This window comes from Rhinichthys klamathensis, unplaced genomic scaffold, assembly GCF_029890125.1.
Source record: "Rhinichthys klamathensis goyatoka isolate OS25496 unplaced genomic scaffold, OSU_Roscu_1.1 h1tg000041l_1, whole genome shotgun sequence".
Classification (NCBI taxonomy): Eukaryota; Metazoa; Chordata; class Actinopteri; order Cypriniformes; family Leuciscidae; genus Rhinichthys; species Rhinichthys klamathensis.
Genome location: NW_026606588.1, coordinates 324,979 through 351,286, shown reverse-complemented (window position 1 = coordinate 351,286; position 26,308 = coordinate 324,979). Strand labels below are relative to the sequence as shown.

Sequence of the window (26,308 nt, the reverse complement as noted above, 5' to 3'; positions counted from 1 at the left end):
CTCTCCCACACGTCATCCAAGATGTTTTTGAGGAAAACATTCCAGGATTTTATAGTGACTTCAATGGGGTCCAACGGGTCGAAGGTCCAGATGTGAGTTTCAGTGCAGCTTCAGAGTCTCGACACGATCCAGCCGAGGAATAAGAGTCTGATCTAGACAAACCAGCGGACATTTATAACAAAATACACATTTATATACTTTTATAACCACTAATGCTGGTCTTGCACGAGCTGTGATGCGCCACACTGAAACTCAAATCTGGACCTTCGACCCGTTGGACCCCATTGAAGTCACTATATGGAGAAAATCCTGGAGTGTTTTCCTCAAAAACCTTAATTTCTTCTGGACTGAAGAGAGAAAGACATGAACATCTTGGATGACGTGTGGGAGAGTAAATTATCAGGAGATTTTAATTCTGAAGTGAACTGATGCTTTAATGCTGTACTTGATCATCTGCCCTTGTGTTTCTCACTGCATCAATATGATGCATTAGTTTGCCGTGAGCGTCTCCGGAGAGTCTCAGGTGAGTGTTTGGAGAGTCTCAGGTGAGTGTTTGGAGAGTCTCAGGTGAGTGTTTGGAGAGTCTCAGGTGAGTGTTTGGAGAGGTGAGTGTTTGGAGAGGTGAGTGTTTGGAGAGTCTCAGGTGAGTGTTTGGAGAGGTGAGTGTTTGGAGAGTCTCAGGTGAGTGTTTGGAGAGTCTCAGGTGAGTGTTTGGAGAGGTGAGTGTTTGGAGAGTCTCAGGTGAATGTTTGGAGAGGTGAGTGTTTGGAGAGTCTCAGGTGAGTGTTTGGAGAGGTGAGTGTTTGGAGAGTCTCAGGTGAGTGTTTGGAGAGGTGAGTGTTTGGAGAGTCTCAGATGAGTGTTTGTCTCAGGTGAGTGTTTGGAGAGTCTCAGGTGAGTGTTTGGAGAGGTGAGTGTTTGGAGAGTCTCAGGTGAGTGTTTGGAGAGGTGAGTGTTTGGAGAGTCTCAGATGAGTGTTTGTCTCAGGTGAGTGTTTGGAGAGTCTCAGGTGAGTGTTTGGAGAGTCTCAGGTGAGTGTTTGGAGAGTCTCAGGTGAGTGTTTGGAGAGTCTCAGGTGAGTGTTTGGAGAGGTGAGTGTTTGGAGAGTCTCAGGTGAATGTTTGGAGAGGTGAGTGTTTGGAGAGGTGAGTGTTTGGAGAGTCTCAGGTGAGTGTTTGGAGAGGTGAGTGTTTGGAGAGTCTCAGGTGAGTGTTTGGAGAGGTGAGTGTTTGGAGAGTCTCAGATGAGTGTTTGTCTCAGGTGAGTGTTTGGAGAGTCTCAGGTGAGTGTTTGGAGAGGTGAGTGTTTGGAGAGTCTCAGGTGAGTGTTTGGAGAGGTGAGTGTTTGGAGAGTCTCAGATGAGTGTTTGTCTCAGGTGAGTGTTTGGAGAGTCTCAGGTGAGTGTTTGGAGAGTCTCAGGTGAGTGTTTGGAGAGTCTCAGGTGAGTGTTTGGAGAGTCTCAGGTGAGTGTTTGGAGAGGTGAGTGTTTGGAGAGTCTCAGGTGAATGTTTGGAGAGGTGAGTGTTTGGAGAGTCTCAGGTGAGTGTTTGGAGAGGTGAGTGTTTGGAGAGTCTCAGGTGAGTGTTTGGAGAGGTGAGTGTTTGGAGAGTCTCAGATGAGTGTTTGTCTCAGGTGAGTGTTTGGAGAGTCTCAGGTGAGTGTTTGGAGAGGTGAGTGTTTGGAGAGTCTCAGGTGAGTGTTTGGAGAGGTGAGTGTTTGGAGAGTCTCAGATGAGTGTTTGTCTCAGGTGAGTGTTTGGAGAGTCTCAGATGAGTGTTTGTCTCAGGTGAGTGTTTGGAGAGTCTCAGGTGAGTGTTTGGAGAGGTGAGTGTTTGGAGAGTCTCAGGTGAGTGTTTGGAGAGGTGAGTGTTTGGAGAGTCTCAGATGAGTGTTTGTCTCAGGTGAGTGTTTGGAGAGTCTCAGGTGAGTGTTTGGAGAGTCTCAGGTGAGTGTTTGGAGAGTCTCAGGTGAGTGTTTGGAGAGTCTCAGGTGAGTGTTTGGAGAGGTGAGTGTTTGGAGAGTCTCAGGTGAATGTTTGGAGAGGTGAGTGTTTGGAGAGTCTCAGGTGAGTGTTTGGAGAGGTGAGTGTTTGGAGAGTCTCAGGTGAGTGTTTGGAGAGGTGAGTGTTTGGAGAGTCTCAGATGAGTGTTTGTCTCAGGTGAGTGTTTGGAGAGTCTCAGGTGAGTGTTTGGAGAGGTGAGTGTTTGGAGAGTCTCAGGTGAGTGTTTGGAGAGGTGAGTGTTTGGAGAGTCTCAGATGAGTGTTTGTCTCAGGTGAGTGTTTGGAGAGTCTCAGGTGAGTGTTTGGAGAGTCTCAGGTGAGTGTTTGGAGAGTCTCAGGTGAGTGTTTGGAGAGGTGAGTGTTTGGAGAGTCTCAGGTGAATGTTTGGAGAGGTGAGTGTTTGGAGAGTCTCAGGTGAGTGTTTGGAGAGGTGAGTGTTTGGAGAGTCTCAGGTGAGTGTTTGGAGAGGTGAGTGTTTGGAGAGTCTCAGATGAGTGTTTGTCTCAGGTGAGTGTTTGGAGAGTCTCAGGTGAGTGTTTGGAGAGGTGAGTGTTTGGAGAGTCTCAGGTGAGTGTTTGGAGAGGTGAGTGTTTGGAGAGTCTCAGATGAGTGTTTGTCTCAGGTGAGTGTTTGGAGAGTCTCAGATGAGTGTTTGTCTCAGGTGAGTGTTTGGAGAGTCTCAGGTGAGTGTTTGGAGAGGTGAGTGTTTGGAGAGTCTCAGGTGAGTGTTTGGAGAGGTGAGTGTTTGGAGAGTCTCAGATGAGTGTTTGTCTCAGGTGAGTGTTTGGAGAGTCTCAGGTGAGTGTTTGGAGAGTCTCAGGTGAGTGTTTGGAGAGTCTCAGGTGAGTGTTTGGAGAGTCTCAGGTGAGTGTTTGGAGAGGTGAGTGTTTGGAGAGTCTCAGGTGAATGTTTGGAGAGGTGAGTGTTTGGAGAGTCTCAGGTGAGTGTTTGGAGAGGTGAGTGTTTGGAGAGTCTCAGGTGAGTGTTTGGAGAGGTGAGTGTTTGGAGAGTCTCAGATGAGTGTTTGTCTCAGGTGAGTGTTTGGAGAGTCTCAGGTGAGTGTTTGGAGAGGTGAGTGTTTGGAGAGTCTCAGGTGAGTGTTTGGAGAGGTGAGTGTTTGGAGAGTCTCAGATGAGTGTTTGTCTCAGGTGAGTGTTTGGAGAGTCTCAGATGAGTGTTTGTCTCAGGTGAGTGTTTGGAGAGTCTCAGGTGAGTGTTTGGAGAGGTGAGTGTTTGGAGAGTCTCAGATGAGTGTTTGTCTCAGGTGAGTGTTTGGAGAGGTGAGTGTTTGGAGAGTCTCAGGTGAGTGTTTGGAGAGGTGAGTGTTTGGAGAGTCTCAGGTGAGTGTTTGGAGAGGTGAGTGTTTGGAGAGTCTCAGATGAGTGTTTGTCTCAGGTGAGTGTTTGGAGAGTCTCAGGTGAGTGTTTGGAGAGTCTCAGATGAGTGTTTGTCTCAGGTGAGTGTTTGGAGAGTCTCAGGTGAGTGTTTGGAGAGGTGAGTGTTTGGAGAGTCTCAGATGAGTGTTTGTCTCAGGTGAGTGTTTGGAGAGTCTCAGGTGAGTGTTTGGAGAGGTGAGTGTTTGGAGAGTCTCAGATGAGTGTTTGTCTCAGATGAGTGTTTGTCTCAGATGAGTGTTTGTCTCAGATGAGTGTTTGTCTCAGGTGAGTGTTTGGAGAGTCTCAGGTGAGTGTTTTCCGGTCGGGTCGCGGGATGCATCGGATCGTAGCGGCTCTCCACAACACCGGAGCCAGGAGGAGGCTGAGTGTGGTGACGCTGAGGACCAGCAGATACACCTGTGAGGAAGAGGAGGAGAGCAAGGTCTATTACTGTACAATCTGCACTCAGAATAACAGCGACATCTCTTCTCTCCTCCAGCGCCAGTCAGTCTCCTTCATCTATACAGCGCTTTAACACTATAGAGTTCCACAGCAGCTTTACAGTGATAACAGGAGATTACAGTAACAGAGAGTGTTTGGCTTTACAGCAGCTCTAGAATAAAGTTATTGTCCAGATTAAGTTAGTTTTGATTGATTCACTTTCATTGTAAAGATCATTAGTTATTACCTTAGCGGCCGCTAACACGACACCGCTCTACTGAACACAGAAACTTTAATGTGTTCCGGCCGTTCATTCGCACATCAGTGTTTGGAGCTCGAGAACACACACTTTAAAACAGGATCAAGGTGCAAGCGTTGAAAAATTTTGAAAAACGTGATCATCTCCATGTAAACTTCAAAAACACTAATCTGTGAGGCGCTGACGGCGCACATGCACACCCTGTCCAGACTAGTTGACGGCCCTTTCATGCTGGTTTAAACACCAGGGCATTCTGGGAGTAGCGGACACACTGACCTCTCGAGAGATGATGCCGGCCCGGCGAGCGCGACTGCCCAGGACGAAGGAGAACTCGCTGACCTGAGCCAGTCCTGCCGACACCAGCCAGCGCATGTGCCGAGAGCCCGGCGGGAGCGCGGCCGACAGAACCAGAACCGCCATCAGGAACTGAACAGAACCACAGCGAGACTCATGATCATGCTCATGTTCAGGAAATCAGTGTCATGCGAACAAAAATACCTTCATGATGACCAGCGAGAAGGTCAGGACTAGCAGAATGGTGAGCTCGTACAGGACGAAGGTCGGGAACACGTGCAGCCCTGCGGACAACACACACAGACGCACACACACAAGCGCACACACACACACACAGACGTGCGCGCGCACACACACACAGACACAACCACACACACAGACGCACACACACACACAAGCGCACACACAAACACACACACAGATGCGCGCGCACACACACACAGGCGCACACACACACGGCCGCCAGACACTTCCATCAGAATTTGGTTGCATTTGATTATGCATTTATAAACCTGCCTTCGATAGCAATATAGTCCGCTTATTTATGATCGGATTCTGCGATTTCCTGCTAATATCCCATAATTCTCGGCTCCAGGACCGGCCGCTCACCAATAGATGCGAAGAAGATGATGGCCAGGAAGTCTCTGATTGGTTCGGCGCAGCTCATGACCTCAGCGGTGACCATGTGACCCTGTGATGAGAGAAGCGCTCCTGCTAGGAAACATCCCAACTCCATCGACACGTCCATGAACTCGGTCACCTGGAACATATCGCAGATTATTACACGGCTCTGTGGAATTCTTGATTCTGATTGGTCAATCGCTCCATCCAGCGTTACATTATTCCCAGATAACAGCAGAAACACAGGCTCATCCGGTCACTGACAACATCAGCGCTACACACTCGCTAGGAACGGTTTTACATCCGGGCTAGTAAAATATTAAAACTCAGTCAAATCAATATTTTGTGTACATTTATTTAATTATGCCATCCAGAATCGTGGACTCGCTCTCTCTTGTTTCATTAAAACGCAGCAGCGGCCATTTTGTGACTATTGTTTTGTACACTGTTGGATTATAAGATACAAACAGGAACGATTTTAAAACAGTTTAATCTGGAATCAATATCTCTGATCTCCATAATTATATGTGGTAAATGCTGTGTAATGACTGTATACCGTATCTCTTAAATGTCCGACTAGTCTGATCTCGCCGCTGAAACTGCTCTGTCCGCGGAAGCTTTGCGTTTAAAGACCTAATAAGATATTTCAACTCAGATCAATATTTCGTGTCTAATTATTTACTGATGTGCAAGTATCCGTGTAATAACGGGATAATGTACATCCAGCCGGTTGTTATCTCAGAATAAACCCCTTCAGGTGTGTGTGTGTGTGTGTGAGTGTGTGAGTGAGTGAGTGAGTGAGTGAGTGAGTGAGTGAGTGAGTGAGTGAGACTCACCGTCAGCATCAGGAACACGAAGGCACTGGTTCCCAGCACTAGGATCTCCTTGTTCCCTTTGCTCTCCGCGTGCAGCTTCCTGTAGAACGGGCCAATCAGATGCGAGCGCAGGATCCAACACATCATCAGCACACCGGCCAGAGACACCAGAACCCGAGCCAGCAGAACCAGAACATGCAGAGCTCCCATCAGCACACTGGGACACACACACACACACACTTCAGTTTATCAATCCCATGAGCACACTGGCCCTGGGACACACACACTTCAGCTCATCAATCCCATCAGCACACTGGGACACACACACACACACACACACACTTCAGCTCATCAATCCCATCAGCACACTGGGACACACACACTTCAGCTCATCAAGAGTCACGTTTATAATGTTACAAAAGATTCTATTTCAAATTAAAGCTGTTACGTTTATCAAAGACTCATGAAAAAATGTATGGTTTCCACAAAAATATGAAGCAGCACAACGGTTTTCAACACTGATATGACGCGAGTTCTACAGTGTCACAGCGAGGTCCGTGATTCACCTGTCCTATCTGTTATTGTTCATTACTGTTTTGTATTGTTTTTATTTTTTCTTTGTTACTGCTGCATAATAAAAATAAATAAATAAAATGATTCACCTGTCCGTGTCTCCAGTTCCTCCCTGAATGAATGTGGGCATGACGGCGATGAACAGGCCGAGCTGCACGTCCTGCATGACCAGCATTCCCAGTAAAACACTGCTGTAGTCCAGCTCACCTGTCAACGCACACACACACACACCGATGAAAGGTGGTGTTACAATAAATATAATCAAACGTGAATCCTTGAATTATTTTAAGGATTGATGGAAAGATGAGGAACTGAGAGACTCGTCAGGATCGAGGGAAAGATGAGGAACCGGGAGACTAGTCAAGGTCGAGGGAAAGATGAGGAACCGGGAGACTAGTCAAGGTCGAGGGATAGATGAGGAACCGGGAGACTAGTCAGGATCGAGAGTCAGGATCGAGGTAAAGATGAGGAACCGGGAGACTAGTCAAGGTCGAGGGAAAGATGAGGAACCGGGAGACTAGTCAGGGTCGAGGGAAAGATGAGGAACCGGGAGACTAGTCAAGGTCGAGGGAAAGATGAGGAACCGGGAGACTAGTCAAGGTCGAGGGAAAGATGAGGAACCGGGAGACTAGTCAAGGTCGAGGGATAGATGAGGAACCGGGAGACTAGTCAGGAGTCGAGGAAAAGATGAGGAACCGGGAGACTAGTCAGGAGTCGAGGAAAAGATGAGGAACCGGGAGACTAGTCAGGATCGAGGGAAAGATGAGGAACCGGGAGACTAGTCAAGGTCGAGGGAAAGATGAGGAACCGGGAGACTAGTCAAGGTCGAGGGAAAGATGAGGAACCGGGAGACTAGTCAGGATCGAGGTAAAGATGAGGAACCGGGAGACTAGTCAGGATCGAGGTAAAGATGAGGAACCGGGAGACTAGTCCGAGGGAAAGATGAGGAACCGGGAGACTAGTCAGGATCGAGGGAAAGATGAGGAACCGGGAGACTAGTCAAGGTCGAGGGATAGATGAGGAACCGGGAGACTAGTCAGGATCGAGGGAAAGATGAGGAACCGGGAGACTAGTCAAGGTCGAGGGAAAGATGAGGAACCGGGAGACTAGTCAAGGTCGAGGGAAAGATGAGGAACCGGGAGACTAGTCAGGATCGAGGTAAAGATGAGGAACCCGGAGACTAGTCAGGATCGAGGTAAAGATGAGGAACCGGGAGACTAGTCCGAGGGAAAGATGAGGAACCGGGAGACTAGTCAGGATCGAGGGAAAGATGAGGAACCGGGAGACTAGTCAAGGTCGAGGGATAGATGAGGAACCGGGAGACTAGTCAGGATCGAGGGAAAGATGAGGAACCGGGAGACTAGTCAGGGTCGAGGGAAAGATGAGGAACCGGGAGACTAGTCAGGATCGAGGTAAAGATGAGGAACCGGGAGACTTGTCAGGATCGAGGTAAAGATGAGGAACCGGGAGACTAGTCAGGGTCGAGGGAAAGATGAGGAACCGGGAGACTAGTCAGGGTCGAGGGAAAGATGAGGAACTGGGAGACTAGTCAGGGTCGAGGGAAAGATGAGGAACCGGGAGACTAGTCAAGGTCGAGTGAAAAGATGAGGAACCGGGAGACTAGTCAAGGTCGAGGGATAGATGAGGAACCGGGAGACTAGTCAGGAGTCGAGGGAAAGATGAGGAACCGGGAGACTAGTCAGGATCGAGGTAAAGATGAGGAACCGGGAGACTAGTAAGGGTCGAGGGAAAGGAGTTCTCCTAGACTAGTTCTCCTCTGACAGAGCTCCAGCGTTTCTCTGTGGAGAGAGTGACCATCGGGTTCTGGGTCTCCTCCCTGACTGAGGCCCTTCTCCCCCGATGGCTCAGCTCCAGGAAGAGGCCTGGTGGTTCCACACTTCTTCCATTTACGGATGATGGAGGCCACTGTGCTCATTGGAAACTTCAATGTTGCAGAACTGTTTCTGTACCCTTCCCCAGATCTGTGCCTCGACACAATCCTGTCTCAGAGGTCTACAGACAACTCCTTGGACTTCATGGCTCGGTTTGTGCTCTGACATGCACTGTTAACTGTGGGGCCTTAAATAGACAGGTGTGCGCCTTTCCAAATCATGTTCCATCAACTGAATTTACCACAGGTGGACTCCAATAAAGTTGTGGAAACATCTCAAGGATGATCAGTGGAAACTGGATGCACCTGAGCTCACCTGCTGTAAAGTTGGGCATTTTAACATGGGGGTCTATGGGATTGACTCTCTTTTGCAGTCAGTCTCTAGTGGCCAGTTGATGAACTGCATCACTTCAGTGTTGGATTCAAGAGAGAGACAGGCAGGTTGCAGCTTGATATATACACACACCACAGCTGTGAGTGGATGGACCAACAAACACACACACACACACACACACACTCACCCTCCTTGGACTCAACTCTGGATCCTCCGGCTAGGAAGCGAGACACTAGTGGAGTGCTGGAGAGAGACAGACAGCAGGAGATGAAGACGGTCTGTGAGGGCTGAAGGTGGAGCATCTTACCCCAGAGCAGACCAGCGGACACCATCAGCAGACTGAGGCCCCCAGAGCCCTGCAGCGAGATCCTCCACACCTGAACACATCAACAACATCAACATCAGAGAGATCCTCCAAAGCTGAACACATCAACAACATCAACATCAGAGAGATCCTCCACACCTGAACACATCTACAAGATCAACAACAGCAGCATCTGTGTGCTTCACCATGAGGAGCTCAGGATACCTGACGCTCAGGGAGTGCATCTAACCATCAGCCCATTAAAGACTCAATGAACAAACACACACTGAATCTGTAATTAGAATCTGTAATTTCACAGGAGATCAAAGCAAACGAACATTAACCAATAAAAACACATGAGCTGTCTATCCATCCATCCGCCATCTAGTGGTGGAACAAATTACATTTCATTCCTACAATCTATCTATCTATCTGTTTGTACATAAGGAGGGTCCCTATTAAAGTGGGAAACAGAATCTAGTGACTGATTGGAGATCTCATTTCAGGACTTTACCCTGAGACTCTTTACACTCCTCCACCCTTCAGCTTCAATACATTCTTTTCTCAAACCCGCGAGGGTAAACACCTGTTTTTACCTTGTGGAGGCGTTCAGGTGAAAACTCCAGCCCGACCACGAAGAGAGTGAAGAACACGCCGAGCTCTCCCAACGTCTCCACCTGAACCATAGACTGCAGGAAACACAGCATTACACACACGTTTAGATGTGCACACATGTGTCTGAAGATGCTCAGCGCTCACTTTAATGCTGTTGAGTCCCGATGGGCCGAGCAGAACCCCACAGATGATGTAACCGAACATGGGCGGCAGACCCATCAGCGCACACAACCATCCACACGGCAGAGACATCATCACCACCAACACCAGATCCTGCAGAACACACACACACACACACACTTTAAGGGATAAAATGATTGACTACAGGGAGACTTTAACTGCATAACTGAAGGTTTTGTTGATCATTTCCCATCTGTGTGGAAGAGCTCAACTCAATAACACAACAATCTGAGATCAGAGGTCACCTTGATGAAGTGGTGGTCTGCGCGGGACATGGTGGAGTCGCGTGGTTTGGTCAGCACATACTGGTTATTCTGGGAGTCGATCAGCATGCCGAGCCCCAGATTGCCTTCGACCACACGCATGGACACGTTCTTCCTCTTCCCGTCCTCCTCGTCCTCCTCCACCCTCAGGACAGCCTCCACGTTCACCCCCTTCATCTGGACAGAGACAAAAATAGGGGTTTTTAAATCAATTAAAGGGGACATATCATGAAAATCTGAGTTTCTCCATGTGTAAGTGCTATAATCGGACGCTTCTACCGACACAGAAAACGTGAAAAGTGAAACCCAGTAACTGTGTTCTGGTGAGTCTTTCTCTGAGAGCATGTCAAAAATAAGCTGATTAGATTTCGCTCCTTCTGACGTATGAAGAGAATCTTATTATAATATCACCGGCCCTTAATCTGCACGTTTACACACACCAGCCGACATTCGGTTCGGCGAGCGCCAACAGAGACCAGTTCTAACGCACTGGAGAAGATCCAGCAAAGCCTGAAACTGTTCTGTGGTCGAGCACAGAAGACACTGAACACTATTGACCAGAACATGTCAGCGCTGTCTTATAAACACCTCAGGAACTGTGGACACTTGTGGAAGAGTTCAACATGATGAGGAGATGATCAGTGTAACTCCACAACAACTACAGAAATGTCTCCGCTAACATTCAGAAACGTGTAAAAGTGAAGCTCTCCCTGAGTCTCTCCGTAAGGCTGCACTCGCTGCTGTTACTCCTGATTCTGGATCAGTGAGATTGGCCTGTGTTGTTATTGCCAGAGTCTCTGAAGCTTGTGTAAAGGCTCCGCCCTCTTCTGAACGGAGGCGGAGCAAAGCTCATTTGCATTTAAAGGGACACACACAAAAACGGCGTGTTTTTGCTCACGCCCAAACAAGGTGAATTTGACAAGCTATAAAAAATGATCTGGTATTTTGAGCTGATATTTTACAGACACATTCTGGGGACACCATGCTGCATCATGTGACTCTCTTTCCTCGTCTGTGTTTGCACTCTCCACACCTGTTTGTTGTTGTCGAAGGCGTGCTCCTCGATGTCCTCCTCCAGCCGGTCCGCAGCTTTCCTCACGTCCTCCAGGATCTCTTCCAGCATGGACAGGGTTTTGTTTCGGTCTTGCGCCACTTTCAGCGCCTCCTGCTGGTGTTTCTCCGCTGCCACCAGCTCCATGTACTCCTGCTCCTCCTGCAAACACACACGTGCAAAGAGTACCTGAAACCCACGCTTGAGTAAAAGTGCAGATACCTTACAGCGAAAAAATGACACGTTACAAATCACCAATTTCAATAGGACTTGAAAAATAAAGGTGAGCGAGCCTTCTCAGTGGCTGGTCCTAATCTCTGGAATACTTCATATAACAACAGCTCGGACTGCTGAAATGTTTAAGTCGTTGCTTAAGTATGGAAGTAAAATAATGGCAAATGTTTTTGAAACAAAAAAGCCTATTGAATTGCACTACTTGAAAAAAATATGCAAAATTTAATTTCGCTTCACTTCAGAATGCCTTTATTAAGCCCTCGGAGCCTGTGGAGTTCGTTTATCATGGATAGATGCACTTTTATGATGGACAGATGCACTTTTTTGAGCTTCAAACTGATGGTTTCAATTCACTGCCATTATAAAGCTCGGAAGCATCAGGCTGTTTATTAATATAACTCCGATTGTATTCGTCTGAAAGAAGAAAGTTATACACACCTAGGATGACTTGAGGGAGAGTAAATCATGGGCTAATTTTCTTTTTAAAGTGAACTACTCTTTTAAATGAGGAATATTGTGACGTGGAAGAAACTCAAGTGTGGCTGACCTTGATGGCGGCTTCCCTGAGCGCCTGGAGCCGCTGCCGGCTGCTGTCCCTCATGTTGACGATGTCTCGGAGGTTCCCCGTGAGCACCCGCTGGAGGCCCTCCACGGCCTGGAAGAGGGAGCGCTCGCTCTCGTTGAGCTCGCGCTGGAACACCTCGAGCGTGTGGATGCGGAACAGCTTCTCGTTCGGCGCCAGCGACCCGTCCCGCTCCAGAACCAGCGCCGCCGAGCCCAGCTTACGCACGGCCGAGTGCTTGTGTCTGAGGAGCATGGAGAGCCGCCGGCAGTTCTCCGTCACCCACGGGTGTCCATACACCTGCGCTCGGTGGCCCTGCTGAGCCTGCAGCGCCGCCACCAGGCCGAAGCACAGCACTGCACACACGCCTCGCATCCGCCACGCTGGAATCACATCATCGCAGGGTTATTACAGTCACCGTGAAATCAAAACTGAAAAAAGTGCATCCATCTATGGATGGATGCACTTTTATGATGGATAGATGCACTTTTATGAGGATAGATGCACATTTATGATTGACAGATGCACTTTTATGAGGATAGATGCACATTTATGATTGACAGATGCACTTTTATGAGGATAGATGCACTTTTATGAGGATAGATGCACTTTTATGATGGACAGATGCACTTTTATGATGGACAGATGCACTTTTATGATGGATAGATGCACTTTTATGATTGACAGATGCACTTTTATGATGGATAGAAGCACTTTTATGAGGATAGATGCACTTTTATGATTGACAGATGCACTTTTATGATGGAAAGATGCACTTTTATAATTGACAGATGCACTTTTATGATGGATAGATGCACTTTTATGATTGACAGATGCACTTTTATGATGGATAGATGCACTTTTATGATTGACAGATGCACCTTTATGATGGATAGAAGCACTTTTATGAGGATAGATGCACTTTTATGATTGACAGATGCACTTTTATGATGGATAGATGCACTTTTATGATTGACAGATGCACTTTTATGATGGACAGATGCACTTTTATGATGGATAGATGCACTTTTATGATTGACAGATGCACTTTTATGATGGATAGATGCACTTTTATGATTGACAGATGCACTTTTATGATGGATAGATGCACTTTTATGATGGATAGATGCACTTTTATGATTGACAGATGCACTTTTATGATGGATAGATGCACTTTTATGAGGATAGATGCACTTTTATGAGGATAGATGCACTTTTATGATTGACAGATGCACTTTTATGATGGAAAGATGCACTTTTATGATGGATAGATGCACTTTTATGAGGATAGATGCACTTTTATGAGGATAGATGCACTTTTATGATTGACAGATCATAAACGGGAAAGTTTCTCAGCTGCAAATAGCAGACCCATCAGTATTCTTCCAGTTTTAAGTAAGTTACTGGAAAAAGTTGTGTTTGAGCAGATACTACATTATTTTGTATTTAATGACTTAAATTCTCATTGTCAGCATGCATATAAGGCTGATCATTCTACGTGCACAGCTCTGACAGACATGACAGATAAATGGTTGACTTGTATTGATAACAAGATGATGGTTGGAACTGTGTTACTTGACTTTAGCGCTGCATTTGATATTGTAGACCATGGGTTATTATTAAATAAGCTTGCTACTTATGGGTTTAGTCCATTAGCCATAAATTGGATGAATAGCTATTTATTAAATAGGAAACAGTATGTATTTTTTAATGGTAGTTTTTCCTTCCCTAAAACTTTACAGTGTGGAGTGCCACAGGGGAGTTGTCTTGGGCCGTTACTCTTCTCTATATTTATTAATGATTTGCCATATGTTTTGAATAAGTGCTCTGCGACTTTATTTGCGGATGATACAACTGTTCATTTTGCATCAGCTAGTATAAGCGAACTAAGAAACACACTTCAATCAGAATTACAACTTGTAGTGAACTGGATTTGTGAAAACAGACTTGTTTTAAATGTAACTAAAACCAAAAGTATCTTGTTCAGGTCTAGATATGTCAGTAAGGGTGATAATCAGCTCTGTCTATCACTCACAGACTCGAACATTGAACAAGTTGAAGAGGTAAATTTGCTTGGTGTTACATTGGATGGACAGTTAACTTGGGAGAAACATATTGACAATATTGTTAAGAAAATGGGTAATGGAATATCTGGGATTAGAAGGTGTTCCCCTTTTCTTACCCCTGCCACTAGAGTGCTGGTGACACAGGCATTGGTTTTATCCCACCTTGATTACTGTTCACCTGTCTGGTCAGGTGTGGCTAAAAAATATCTGTTTAAGCTACAAATAGCTCAAAATAAAGCTGCAAGACTCGCACTGGCCTGTCCATGGGGTGTGAGTATGGACGGTATGCATACCAGTCTCTCTTGGCTTAGAGTGGAGGAGAGGTTGTCATGCAACCTTATGAATTTTTTTAGGAATATCTGTTATAAGAAACAACCTACTTGTCTGTACTCAAAAATAAAGTATGTGAGAAACCAACATAGTCATAGTACTCGACATTCTACAAAGGGTTGTCTAGCTTTGAAAAAACCCAGGACTGATGCTGTGTGCAGATCTGTAATGTATAGAGCCATTAAAATGTGGAATAATTTACCAATTTATATTGTTGAAACCCCTAGTAAGGCCGGCTTTAAAAGCCTACTAAAAAAATACTTGAATAATAACACAGACATTGATGAGCTTAGATAAATGGTTTGATGTATAATTGTGTTTTGTGTGTTATGATGCTGTTTTGGTGGTAGCTTGCGTTATTATGTATACACGATACTCTTCATAAGTATTGTAGGTATCGGTTTTAGATTTATGTGTAACTTGTATGTTAAATGTTGGTTGGATTATGTATGTTTTTACGTATTTATGTTTTTATGTATTTTATGTATGTTTTTGTATGTGGACCCCAGGAAGAGTAGCTGCAACATTAGTGGCAGCTAATGGGGATCCAAATAAATAAACAATAAACAAAAACAGATGCACTTTTATGATGGAAAGATGCACTTTTATGATGGATAGATGCACTTTTAATGATAGATAGATGCACTTTTAATGATTGACAGATGCACTTTTATGATGGATAGAAGCACTTTTATGAGGATAGATGCACTTTTATGATTGACAGATGCACTTTTATGATGGAAAGATGCACTTTGATGATTGACAGATGCACTTTTATGATGGAAAGATTCACTTTTATGATTGACAGATGCACTTTTATGATGGATAGATGCACTTTTATGATGGATAGATGCACTTTTATGATAGACAGATGCACTTTTATGATTGACAGATGCACTTTTATGATGGACAGATGCACTTTTATGATGGACAGATGCACTTTTATGATGGACAGATGCACTTTTATGATGGACAGATGAATAACTCTGATTGTGTTTGTCTGAAAGAAGAATGTCATATACACCTAGGATGACTTTAGGGTGAGTAAATCATGGGCTAATTTTCATTTTTGGGTGAACTATCCCTTTAAGTCATATCAAAACCATACAACACATATAAATCAACATATATTCACTCACACATACCAACCCACAGGATAATTTCCACAACATCTACCAATAACACATACACATATCCACAAATGTAAAAAATAACAACCATAATAAAAAGAAAAAGGAAAAAAATGTAGATCCTCATTGTTCAAAGTAATTCAGTGTTTGTTTTTTATGAATATTGCAGTGTTTATTCTAAATGATTTATCGGTCACATCATTATTGTGTTAAATTGATGATAATTTTGACTGAATTAAATCCCTTCCTGAATAAATCCCTCCATAAACTCATGTGACTTGTGAGGAAATAAAGTGAGTCCTGCACATAAACTACGGTGGAAACACATTTACTGTATAAATCCCTCAATAAACTCAGACAGTAAGACTATATTACTCTTAAACATGACTGAAGAGCCATTAGATATGAAACTCAACAACTCACCTGACATATGAACACTAAAGAGTCGTGAAGGTGAGTCACTAACTAGACAAACAACCCTGAAGTGTGTTTACCGGCCCAGCACACCCACATCCTGCAGAGATACGGCTCATATTCCTCAGCGTTTCATCCCTGAATCAGTGTGGAATTAGACAAACACAAAGTTCACCTCATCAGAGAATATTTATGACATGTTGATAAAGGAATGTGGCACAACAGGGTGGATTTCTCACACAATGACACGCAGCTATTTTGATGTACATGTTTTCTGTTGGGAAATGAATGAGAGGCTTACTTAAAATATGTACTTTATTATACTCTTTCAAGTCTATAGAAATAGCAGCACATTGTTTAAAGACCGTGCGATTAATGTATTAGCGTCCACACTAACGTACGATATAGTTTTGTCGCCTGTGCTTTAAATGCTCGAGCTCTTTAAAGCAGGATGGATTCTGATTGGCTATCAACAGTGGAATATGCAGGAGTGGGAGGAGCTTCTGCCAAAAAAATAATTGATAAAATCATACATCAAAAGGAGTGCGATCTGCGATGTAATGGTTGGGTTTATTTCCTAAAACTTGTGTTTAGTATCGTTAAAATACTTTTATAGTCTTTCTTAATATATTTAATTCGTTTTTATTTTTAGATTTTCCATTTTAACTTTAGTAATTTTGTCATGTTTTCGACATTTGTTTTAGTTGAAAAAAGGTCTATATAGTTTTTTTTATTAATTAAATTAATACATTTTTGTATTTTTTAATTTCAGTTATTTTAGTACATCAAGTTAAAGTAAATGAAGCGGAGAAATATTGCCTTGGCAACTATCTGAAATAAAATACGTTTAAGTTTTATTTTATTACACTTTTTTTCAGGTCACGCACGTGTTTTATTATGATTTTAGTTTTAGCAAACTATAATAATAATAACCCTGGCATCCAGACGTACAGCGATAATGACGTTGCTGTTTAAAAATCAATTAACTAAATAACTGATCAATGTCAACTGACTTCGCGTGACTGAGCGTGACTATAAATCACTGTATAATATTCAGAATTATGCGGGTGATCTGATCTGTCCATCAAACGCGTCATTGTTATAATTATTATTTATTCAGGTAACCTTGACGGTTGTCAGTCATCCACTTCAAGTACATTTTCTACATGGCATTCTACAAGATAACATCAGCGCTAATAAACAGAAAGAGAGAAGTAACTCATACCTGGTGACTGTGATGCAGTTCAGCGCAAGAACTCGTCAGTAAACGGAGGAAACAATCGCGCTCTTGTGACGCCACATGCTGCGCGCGCACCTCACCGGACAGCAGCGGCGCGCGGCTCGCGCACGGACACCCGGTGACGGAACGGTGAGATCCGCGCTCGCTCGGCTCCCGGAGCAGGTAAACGACTTACCGGAGAGGGAGAGAGAGAGAGAGAGAGTAGAGCTCATACTAGACTACACCTCACCGAGAGTTCGCGGAAGATCGACGAACATTAAGCGCTTTTGTGTGCTGTCAGTTCCGTCAAGATTTGTTTTTCAGCGGTGTTTCATGTTAGTAGCGCTGAAAACAGAACTGAATCACAACAGCGCGTGGAATTCTGGGGAATGTAGTTTTCCTTCCGCACCGCGCATGACAAAATAAGACCATTTCCGCCACATAAGGAAAAAAACAAATCATGCTCTGCTAAATCTTAATTGACATAATAAACCAAAAGTAAGAGATAAAGTTAAAATTATTACATTCTAAATCAACATTATGACATGCTATGTCATAATTATAAGATACAATTTTAAAGTATGAAGTCAAAATAATTTAATTGTCATAATTTCAACTTTTAATGACATATCGAAGTCATAATTTTGTCTTTTTATGTCATAATTGTTACCTTTTAAGTTATAAATGACTTACACGATTTTCCCTTAGGCTATATGGCGGAAATTTTCTTCCATAGAAATGCAGCTAATGACTAGAATTGTCTGAGTCAGTCACTGTATATGACTGAATATAGAAAACTTACAGGTTTAGCTGTATGATTTTGCCACATACGTTAATTACTAATATCAAACTTTTGTAATTACAAATAATCCACAATTAATAACTTCTAAATGCTTGCTAACATCAATGCCGTGTTTGTGCACGGTTAGACATTCTGCAAACCAGTTCAGATAGCTTGAGTTTTCAAGAGCAGCGCAGGTGTAAAAACTACATTTCCCAGAGTTCCCCTAGCGCCAGCTGGTGTCCGCGCATGCGCACAGGCAGCACAGCTGGAGATGAGGATGGTAGGTGAGCGCGCAGGGGGCAGTGTTTGTGTTTATCTGTAATGTTTGACGCCCGTTCTGCGCTTATTCTCACGCTGTTCCCGCGCGTCCGTTTATGAGGGAAACAGAGGGTGTTTTGCGAGATCCGAATCAAAGCGGGTCACCGGAACCGATCGCCCTCCTGCACGCGGTTCCGACACTCGCAGAGCTCTTCATAAACTCAAACCTACACGTACCATGGTAATGCACTGTTAATATCACGATGATAATGAATGTGGTAATAAATACTATGGTATTATAGCACTGTACCATGGTAACACCACTGAGTTATGATAAGGTTGGGATTAACGTTTAGTTCAGGAGATTCTTACATTATTATGTTTAATTATCAATTTTTTAGTGTTTAAACAATCATAATTGCAAGTGTGATGCCAGTTTACCCTTATCGAAGCTTAACTCCGCCACGAAATAAGTTAAATAATAAATTAAAAACGGTAATTCCGACTTTTTAATCTCACTATTCCTACTTATTTCAAGCAATTATAAGAATCTCTGTGTGCTAAATCTTGACTGAGTAACGTTAGGTAACGTTAATACATTTTAATTTGAACTTCACGACCGTTAAAAAGCACGTTTTTTGTTTTGTTTTTAAATTCAGTATTAAAATGTATAGGCCTAATACAGAATAAGTAACACTAACATGTGGGCATACATAGATGAATGGAAAAATTACAATTTACATAATTGTTTCGGGATGTTTTCATAGATGAATATGGGTAATATGAATACAATTTTACTGTCACGTGACCTAGTTGCGTCGCTTCAGGGTTATTCACAAACCCTCTCGCGTGGCCTCATAGGATAGGAATGATTTTAACCTAGTAATTGGTATTCTGGCATAAATGTAATCTGGCACATGCTTGTGAAGTTGTCGAGTCATACTGAAATTCCACATACTGGTGGTGAACTTGCCTGACTAACTAATGCTGTTGAAGGCCTCCTCCTCTTCAGCTCTGTACTGATAAACGTTGTCAGAATGATTCCAGTTCGCATGGATACGCAGAAGCGATAAATAATTCTGTATTATGAATTTTTAAGGCTAACGGTGTTGTTGCTCCTCCAGCATAAGCTGAAGTCGACCCAGAAGGAGAAGATCCGCCAGGTCATGTCCTTCACCCGGGCCGCAGAGAGAACCGCTCTGTTCTGCCTGACCCACAATGACTGGAGACGAGACACGACCGCGAGCAACCACTTCCAGAACCACCGGGAGCCCATGGACCGCAAGAAGCTGGACCAGCTCTACAACCGCTATAAAGGTGAGCCGCCGTGTGTGTGTGTGTGTGTGTTCCTTCATTTGTGCTGCTGCTGCTGTCTCTGTCTGCAGATCCTCACGACGAGAACAAGATCGGACTCGAGGGAATCCAGCAGTTCTGCGACGACCTGGTTCTGGATCCCGCTAGCGTCGGCGTGCTAATCGTAGCGTGGAAGTTCAGAGCGGCGACGCAGTGCGAGTTCAGTCGCGAAGAGTTCCTGGACGGCATGTCGGATCTGGGGTGAGACGCCTCGGCTTTATCCGTACACAAACAAGCACTGCGTCTTTATCGCGCAATTCTGGCTTTATGTCGTGCAGTTGCGAGATCGTCTCAAGAGTTGCGAGATGAAAAGCAGCACAGGGTTTCGTACAAGGAGCTTGAGTTTGACTTTTTGAAATTGAAGGCCTGGAAAACCCTAGAAAAAAAAAAAACATTTATTAAAAGGTGAATTATTGAAAGACAAAATATATGAGATCACTCAGTGTTTAATTTTTCAGATAAAACACAAATACAATCTTTTCACGCAAAATTAAAGGGGTGGTATAATGCCCTTTTCACGAGATGTTAAAGGTATAGCGGAGGATCTTTCCGTATTTTATCTCTCCAATTTTTTTAAAAATGCACATGCGCAACACTCTATTTGCTCCCGAGAGGGAACGCCTATTTAACTTTTACTAGCAGTGATTTTAAATGGATTTCTCCAAATAGCCTGACAAACTTTACCTGTCTAGTAGGATCTTCGCGACTGCGGCATCAGTGGGAAGCCCAAGCTGTGCTTTTAGCGCACGCCAGCGTGTGAAATATTCACCCAAAATCACTCTGGTCTTGTTTCTATATTCTGCGGCCTTTCTCTTCTTATCATACACTTCGTATACATTTTTTCTCTTTCGACCCTCAGCCATTTTCAAAGGAATGGCTGAAACCGTAACTCATCACACATAATACACCTGAAAGTGCGCATGCGCAGAAAGCGAAAACCACATAGGGACGAGCACGTACGACGGCCTTACGTAAACATATCACCAGAATGATTGACACTTATGGCGCTTTTCCATTACCAGTACCGACTCGACTCGCCTTGGCTCGCTTTTCGCTCCGTTTTCCATTGCAGAAAGTAAGTACCGCCACAAATAGTACCCGGTCGTCATAGCGATGCCTTTCATTCCTCGTTGCCCCATCAAGCTCTCACTGGATCCTCTCTTCGGCAACTAAACAAAGAAATGTCTACACCTCCTCGTTTGACCACGGCGTATTCTTCCGAGTTGCCATAATAATAGTAGTAAGTTTAGTAACTATCTCTGGCCAAACTATTTAAAAATGGCGGAGTTATTCTGGATACTCCATCTGGCGCGTGCAATGATGACGCAGTGAATAGTGACGATTCTCTCTGACCAATCAGCAGTCGGCATTGTTTTCACGTCACATTTTAGTATCGCCTTAGCTCGCCTCAGCTCGCTTAGAACCTCGCCGGAGGTGGTACGAAAAAAAGTACCCGAAAGCAGGTACAGGTACAACTTTTACACAGTGGAAAACCAAACAAAGCCGAGCCGAGGCGAGCTGGTACTGTGTAGTGGAAAAGCGCCATTAGGTGGACCAATAGTATAGGCTACCCACCCGGAAAAAGAAAATCCTCCGCTATACCTTTAAATAAGTCTCTGATGTCCCCAGAGTGTGTGTGTGAAGTGTTAGCTCAAAATACCCCACAGATATTGTTTTATAGCATGTTAAAATGGTCACTTTTTGAGGGTGAGCAAAAACGCATAGTTTTTGTGTGTGTGTCCCTTTAAATGCAAATGAGCTGCTGCTCCCGGCACAGGGGGCGGAGCTTTAAGAGCTTGTGTGTGTCCCCCTTTAAATGCAAATGAGCTGCTGCTCCCGGCACAGGGGGCGGAGCTACAAGAGCTTGTGTGTGTGTGTCCCTTTAAATGCTAATGAGCTGCTGCTCCCGGCACAGGGGGCGGAGCTTCAAGAGCTTGTGTGTGTGTGTGTGTGTGTGTGTGTGTGTGTGTGTTAGCACCTCCGATTACCTCACACACACACACACACACACACACACTGAAAATTTCAAAAACTTTTAGCCTTTTATGTTCAAACCGGCCCAGAAAGTTATGGAAGACATCGTTAAAATAGTCCGAGTGACTCAACCTTAAGTTTATCAAGCGACGAGATACTTTCTGTGCGCAAAACCCCCCAAAAATAACGACTTTATTCAACTCTTCATGTCCTTCTCTGTGGGCCTGAGTGAGTTCGCGTAGTGTAACAGCGCAGCGCTACTGGGCTGTACGTCACATGCAGGCTCACTATTGGCCGACGCTGGTCATGTGTGTGTGATGCTGGCCAATAGTGAGCCTACGTTCTTTTTTTTTGCGCACAGAAAGTATTCTCGTCGCTTGATAAACTTAAGATTGAGTCACTCGGACTATTTTAACCTGTTAAGCTTCAAGCCCATTTTTGAAAAATCCCCAGATATGGCATTCCCAAACTGAAACAGATACAGTTCATGAACCCTTTGTACTAAAAGCACAAGTAAGATCTCATTTGAAAGCTGTCACCTGGAAGTTTATTGTAAATGTAGAATTAATTATTATCATAATGAAAAAAATAGTTATAAATAGCTTCAAAGTTTTGTAAAGTTATTATACATTTATTTTTATGAAACATCTTCATGAAAATAAAATTGAAGTTGGCATTGTAGCAATCTAGAAATGCACTGCAGCTAAAGCCACATGTCTGGCCATGTTATATTTAAAATTTGAAGATGATAAGTCTAAAACTCTGTATTTAGTTCAATGTTTTTCAAGATCATGTCATATGACTTTATTTTGATTAGACTGGTGTTTATTGTTTTCTTATAAGCATCTATTCAGTCTATTGCCTCTATTGTTTTGTGATGCAAAAACGAGCCCCATTCAGTCTCAGTCTCCCCTGCACATATTCACACCTCTCCAGCCAGTTTATTGCTCTAAATATGCTTTTCTTTTGTCTGCATTATAATCACTAACGACTAGCAATTCACACTGTTTCAATCCCTCATTTATTTTATAAAAGTTCTCACTTCACAGTGAAACTGTATCAAATGCCCTTTTTGAAAAACGAAACATTTCAGTAAGCATTCTTATTTAGAAAAAAATCATAAAAATTACACCGAAGTAAGGTAGCAGGTGCTCAGTACTAGCTAGCATGTTAGCTTAGCACACCATCAATACACGACAATTTATGAGAATAAAACTATGTTTGTTCTCCAAACTTACTTTATAGCGCAAGTCGAGTGTTTTAAATAACTTTCTGTAATCTGATTTGGCTTCAGATAAAAAAATCAGATAGAAAATATATTATTTTATTGTATTCTGCACAATTTGAAAGTCTATCTCGATTAGCATTACATTATACATATAATCAATTATTATGAAAATACCTGACATGACTCGAAGAACACAGGTAAATCAAATATCATTGCAATCATGTTTATTGTCTTCAAAACATCTTTATCTGCACTTTACAGCGATCTCGGATAGCTTTGTTGTGGCAGGACTTCCTGAATGTCACATGATTATGGCTCTTCTTCATGTGATCCATATATTATGGACTTCTGTTCAAACAGCGCCCTCACTTTCAGGATGAATTGATAACACAGTACAGAGTATACAGCGCTCAAAATGATTACATCGACGCATTTGGGTATAAATTCAATAAATATTATTCCTGTCTATAGAAGTCTAATGTAAAGCTATGAGAATCTATCAATATTTCTCCAAATCTGCACATGTTTGAGCTAAAAGCCCTGAGGGACGTTGTTTTGTCAAGCGCTGTCATGACGATCGCACGGGAGTTTTTTTCTGAATGAGACCGGCTGAGGCTCATAATTCATATTAAAGGTAACGACTCATTTTTTAATTTCATAACTCCTGACACAAATTAAGACATAACTGTCACTATAAGTTTCTCAGAATACAATAGTGGTCAAATACTGAATCTTGAGTCTTATATCTTTTTAATGATGTATAGTTTGTCAAGGTATAACATTAAATCTGATAGTATATTTGAACTAAATAAATAAAAAAACGCTTCAGTGCGCCGACGCTCTGGAGACGGTTAAGAGGTTAACGATGTCTTTCATAACTTTCTGGGCCGGCAAGTTTCGATCCCACAGAAGCCTATGGAGGAGTGATCCAGCTCTCAGATTTAATCAGAAATATCTTAATTTGTGTTGCGAAGATGAACGACTCTTCATTATTGGTGAACGAACCCTTTACTGTGATTGGCCGCGCTGGAGAGTGTCTTTAACCCTTCGAGGGGAGTGTGCAGATGCTGACTCTAAAGTGCTCTTTGTGTAGATGCGACAGTCCCGAGAAGCTGAAGAGTCTTCTACCCAGACTAGAGCAGGAGCTGAAGGATTCTGGGAAGTTCAGGGACTTCTATCAGTTCACGTTTACCTTCGCCAAGAGCCCGGGTCAGAAGGCTTTAGGTGAGCGGCCGGCGTAGTGAACATCTGTGTGTGATGACCCGTGCAGTGACCCATGATCCTCTCTGTCTCAGATCTGGAGATGGCCCTGGCCTACTGGAACCTCGTTCTCACCGGACGCTTCAAGTTCCTGCAGCTCTGGAACACCTTCCTCCTGGTGCGTCACATGACTATAATCTATATATCAATATATATAATCAAACATAACGGGATCTCCACTGCACACTGAACTAAACCAGTGCGACGATAATCACAGCCAAAGTAAAAGTTTACATAATATATGTGTGTGTGTGTGTGCTGTGTATAATTATTTTGTATATATACACACACGCATGCATGTATATATTTAAGAAGTATTTGCATGTGTATATATTTATACATACTTTATATTATATATAAATATCAATATTTTTTATATAAATAACGTTTTTCTAAAATATATACATGCATATATAATATAATAATTACACACACATTTATTATGTAAACACACACTTGTATCGCTGCACGGGTGTGTGTGTGTGTCAGTGGTGCTGTGTGTGTTGTGATGACGGTTCTGCGTGTGTGTGTGTGTGTGTGTCAGGGATGCTGTGTGTGTTGTGTGACGGTTCTGCTTGTGTGTGTGTGTGTGTCAGTGGTGCTGTGTGTGTTGTGATGACGGTTCTGCTTGTGTGTGTGTGTGTGTCAGTGGTGCTGTGTGTGCTGTGATGACGGTTCTGCTTGTGTGTGTGTGTGTGTGTGTCAGTGGTGCTGTGTGTGCTGTGATGACGGTTTTGCTTGTGTGTGTGTGTGTGTGTGTCAGTGGTGCTGTGTGTGTTGTGATGACGGTTCTGCGTGTGTGTGTGTGTGTGTGTCAGGGATGCTGTGTGTGTTGTGTGACGGTTCTGCTTGTGTGTGTGTGTGTGTCAGTGGTGCTGTGTGTGTTGTGATGACGGTTCTGCTTGTGTGTGTGTGTGTGTGTGTGTGTCAGTGGTGCTGTGTGTGCTGTGATGACGGTTTTGCTTGTGTGTGTGTGTGTGTGTCAGTGGTGCTGTGTGTGCTGTGATGACGGTTTTGCTTGTGTGTGTGTGTGTGTGTGTGTGTGTGTAAAGGAGCATCATAAGAAGCCGATCTCTAAAGACACGTGGAATCTGCTGCTGGACTTCGGGAACGTGATCGCCGACGACATGTCCAACTACGACGAGGAGGGTGAGCCGGCCCGACACACACACACACACACACTTGTGGAAGCTTGGGTTAGTTTCTGCCATGGAATATAAAATAAAAAAGGTGTTTAGTAGGACTTTTTATCTCGCAATGCTGAGTTTATTTCTCGCAATTGCCAGTTTATAACTTTTTTTATTCCATGGCGGAAACGAGCTTCCATAAAAGCTGGATATTCTTGATTAAACTTGATTTTATCAACGGATGCGATTGGATGATGAAACGTCTCTATATTTTATATACTTGTTATAATAATTAGCACTGATGAATTGTTCACAGTAATAGGAATTTAAAGGGTCAATTTTGAGTCAATATTTTGTCAACACTGCAGCCCGTCTGATATACAGGCATTTCTCATGGCTATGAGTGTAATATTGCTCATATAAATATCCCAGTATATGATACAGCTTTAATCTTCATCAATCAAATATTCATGAGAAAAATAATCAGTTTGAATAAGGAAACTATCTTTGAGATTATATCCTTTCAAACGTTAAAGTTTCCACAGTCACTGCATGTGCTGCACTTTATTAGTACCATTTTGTTTTATTAGTTTATTAATATTTATATATTTACTTTTATTTTTAGAAGTTGGAAGATAATAAAGATATTGTATGATAGGTGAGATCTCTGATTGTAGAAGTAGTGCTTAAAGTCCTGGAATTACATTGTACCGTGTGTGTGTGTGTGTGTGTGTGTGTGTGTGTGTGTGAACCCTGTTATTGAGCCGTCGGTGTGTGTGTGTGTGTGTGTGTGTGTGTGTGTGTGTGTGTGTGTGTGTGTGTAAGCGTGTTCGGTGTGCGACTGCTGAGCTAATGCAGAGTGTGTTGGTTTCAGGAGCGTGGCCGGTGCTCATCGACGACTTCGTGGAGTTCGCGCGGCCGATCGTGACGTCACAGGGTCACCTGACTCTATAATGAGCGCTTGCAGGGAGGCCGAGCCTCTCACACGGACTCTTTTACAACGAAAGGATTTACATATATATATATATATCTTTAACCGCAGAGAGAGCCTTCACACTGCACCTGGAACCAGTCTGCACTCGTACACCAGTGTGTTTTCCCATCAGGCAACAGCACATCCCATGATGCACCACACAGGGCCATGTCTCCACTACAGAAGACTGAAATAGGCCACTGTGGAATATGTTACTATTTTATCACACAATCCCGTTCATTACGTGCAATTCTGGCTTTTTTTAAATTGCGAGTTTATTACAGTTCAGACTTTTTTTGTAGTTGCGAATTTATTTTTACTTTTTTCTCACAATTGCGAGTTTATTGCCATTCAGACTTTTTCTTACAATTGCGAAAA

The 26,308-nt window shown here is 43.5% G+C and overlaps 2 protein-coding genes across 5 annotated transcripts; one reads left to right on the top strand and one right to left on the bottom strand.

The window, feature by feature from the left end:
* Window positions 1-383: 383 nt before the first annotated feature.
* Window positions 384-17,066, bottom strand: tmco3 (transmembrane and coiled-coil domains 3). The gene is made up of 15 exons (XM_056246986.1): window positions 16,980-17,066; window positions 15,764-15,892; window positions 11,800-12,197; window positions 11,001-11,180; window positions 9,950-10,144; window positions 9,669-9,797; window positions 9,506-9,598; window positions 8,793-8,982; window positions 6,470-6,587; window positions 5,829-6,024; window positions 4,981-5,131; window positions 4,576-4,655; window positions 4,354-4,503; window positions 3,690-3,794; window positions 384-527 (listed from the first exon to the last, which is right to left on the bottom strand). The coding sequence occupies exons 2-15, from the start codon at window positions 15,768-15,770 to the stop codon at window positions 477-479; spliced, it is 2,043 nt and encodes a 680-aa protein (XP_056102961.1). The 5' UTR covers window positions 15,771-15,892; window positions 16,980-17,066; the 3' UTR covers window positions 384-476.
* Window positions 17,055-26,100, top strand: dcun1d2b (DCN1, defective in cullin neddylation 1, domain containing 2b). 4 transcript variants are annotated; one of them, XM_056246988.1, is made up of 7 exons: window positions 17,055-17,156; window positions 19,140-19,332; window positions 19,401-19,569; window positions 23,664-23,794; window positions 23,866-23,948; window positions 24,883-24,979; window positions 25,832-26,100. In XM_056246988.1, exons 1-7 carry the CDS (start codon window positions 17,055-17,057, stop codon window positions 25,909-25,911), a joined length of 855 nt encoding a protein of 284 aa, XP_056102963.1. In that variant the 3' UTR covers window positions 25,912-26,100. The 4 variants fall into 4 exon arrangements, with proteins under 4 accessions (XP_056102963.1, XP_056102964.1, XP_056102966.1 ...); XM_056246989.1 differs by lacking the exon at window positions 17,055-17,156 and adding an exon at window positions 17,910-18,037 and having other exon boundaries at window positions 25,832-26,099; XM_056246991.1 differs by lacking the exon at window positions 17,055-17,156 and adding an exon at window positions 17,914-18,041 and having other exon boundaries at window positions 25,832-26,099.
* Window positions 26,101-26,308: the final 208 nt, after the last annotated feature.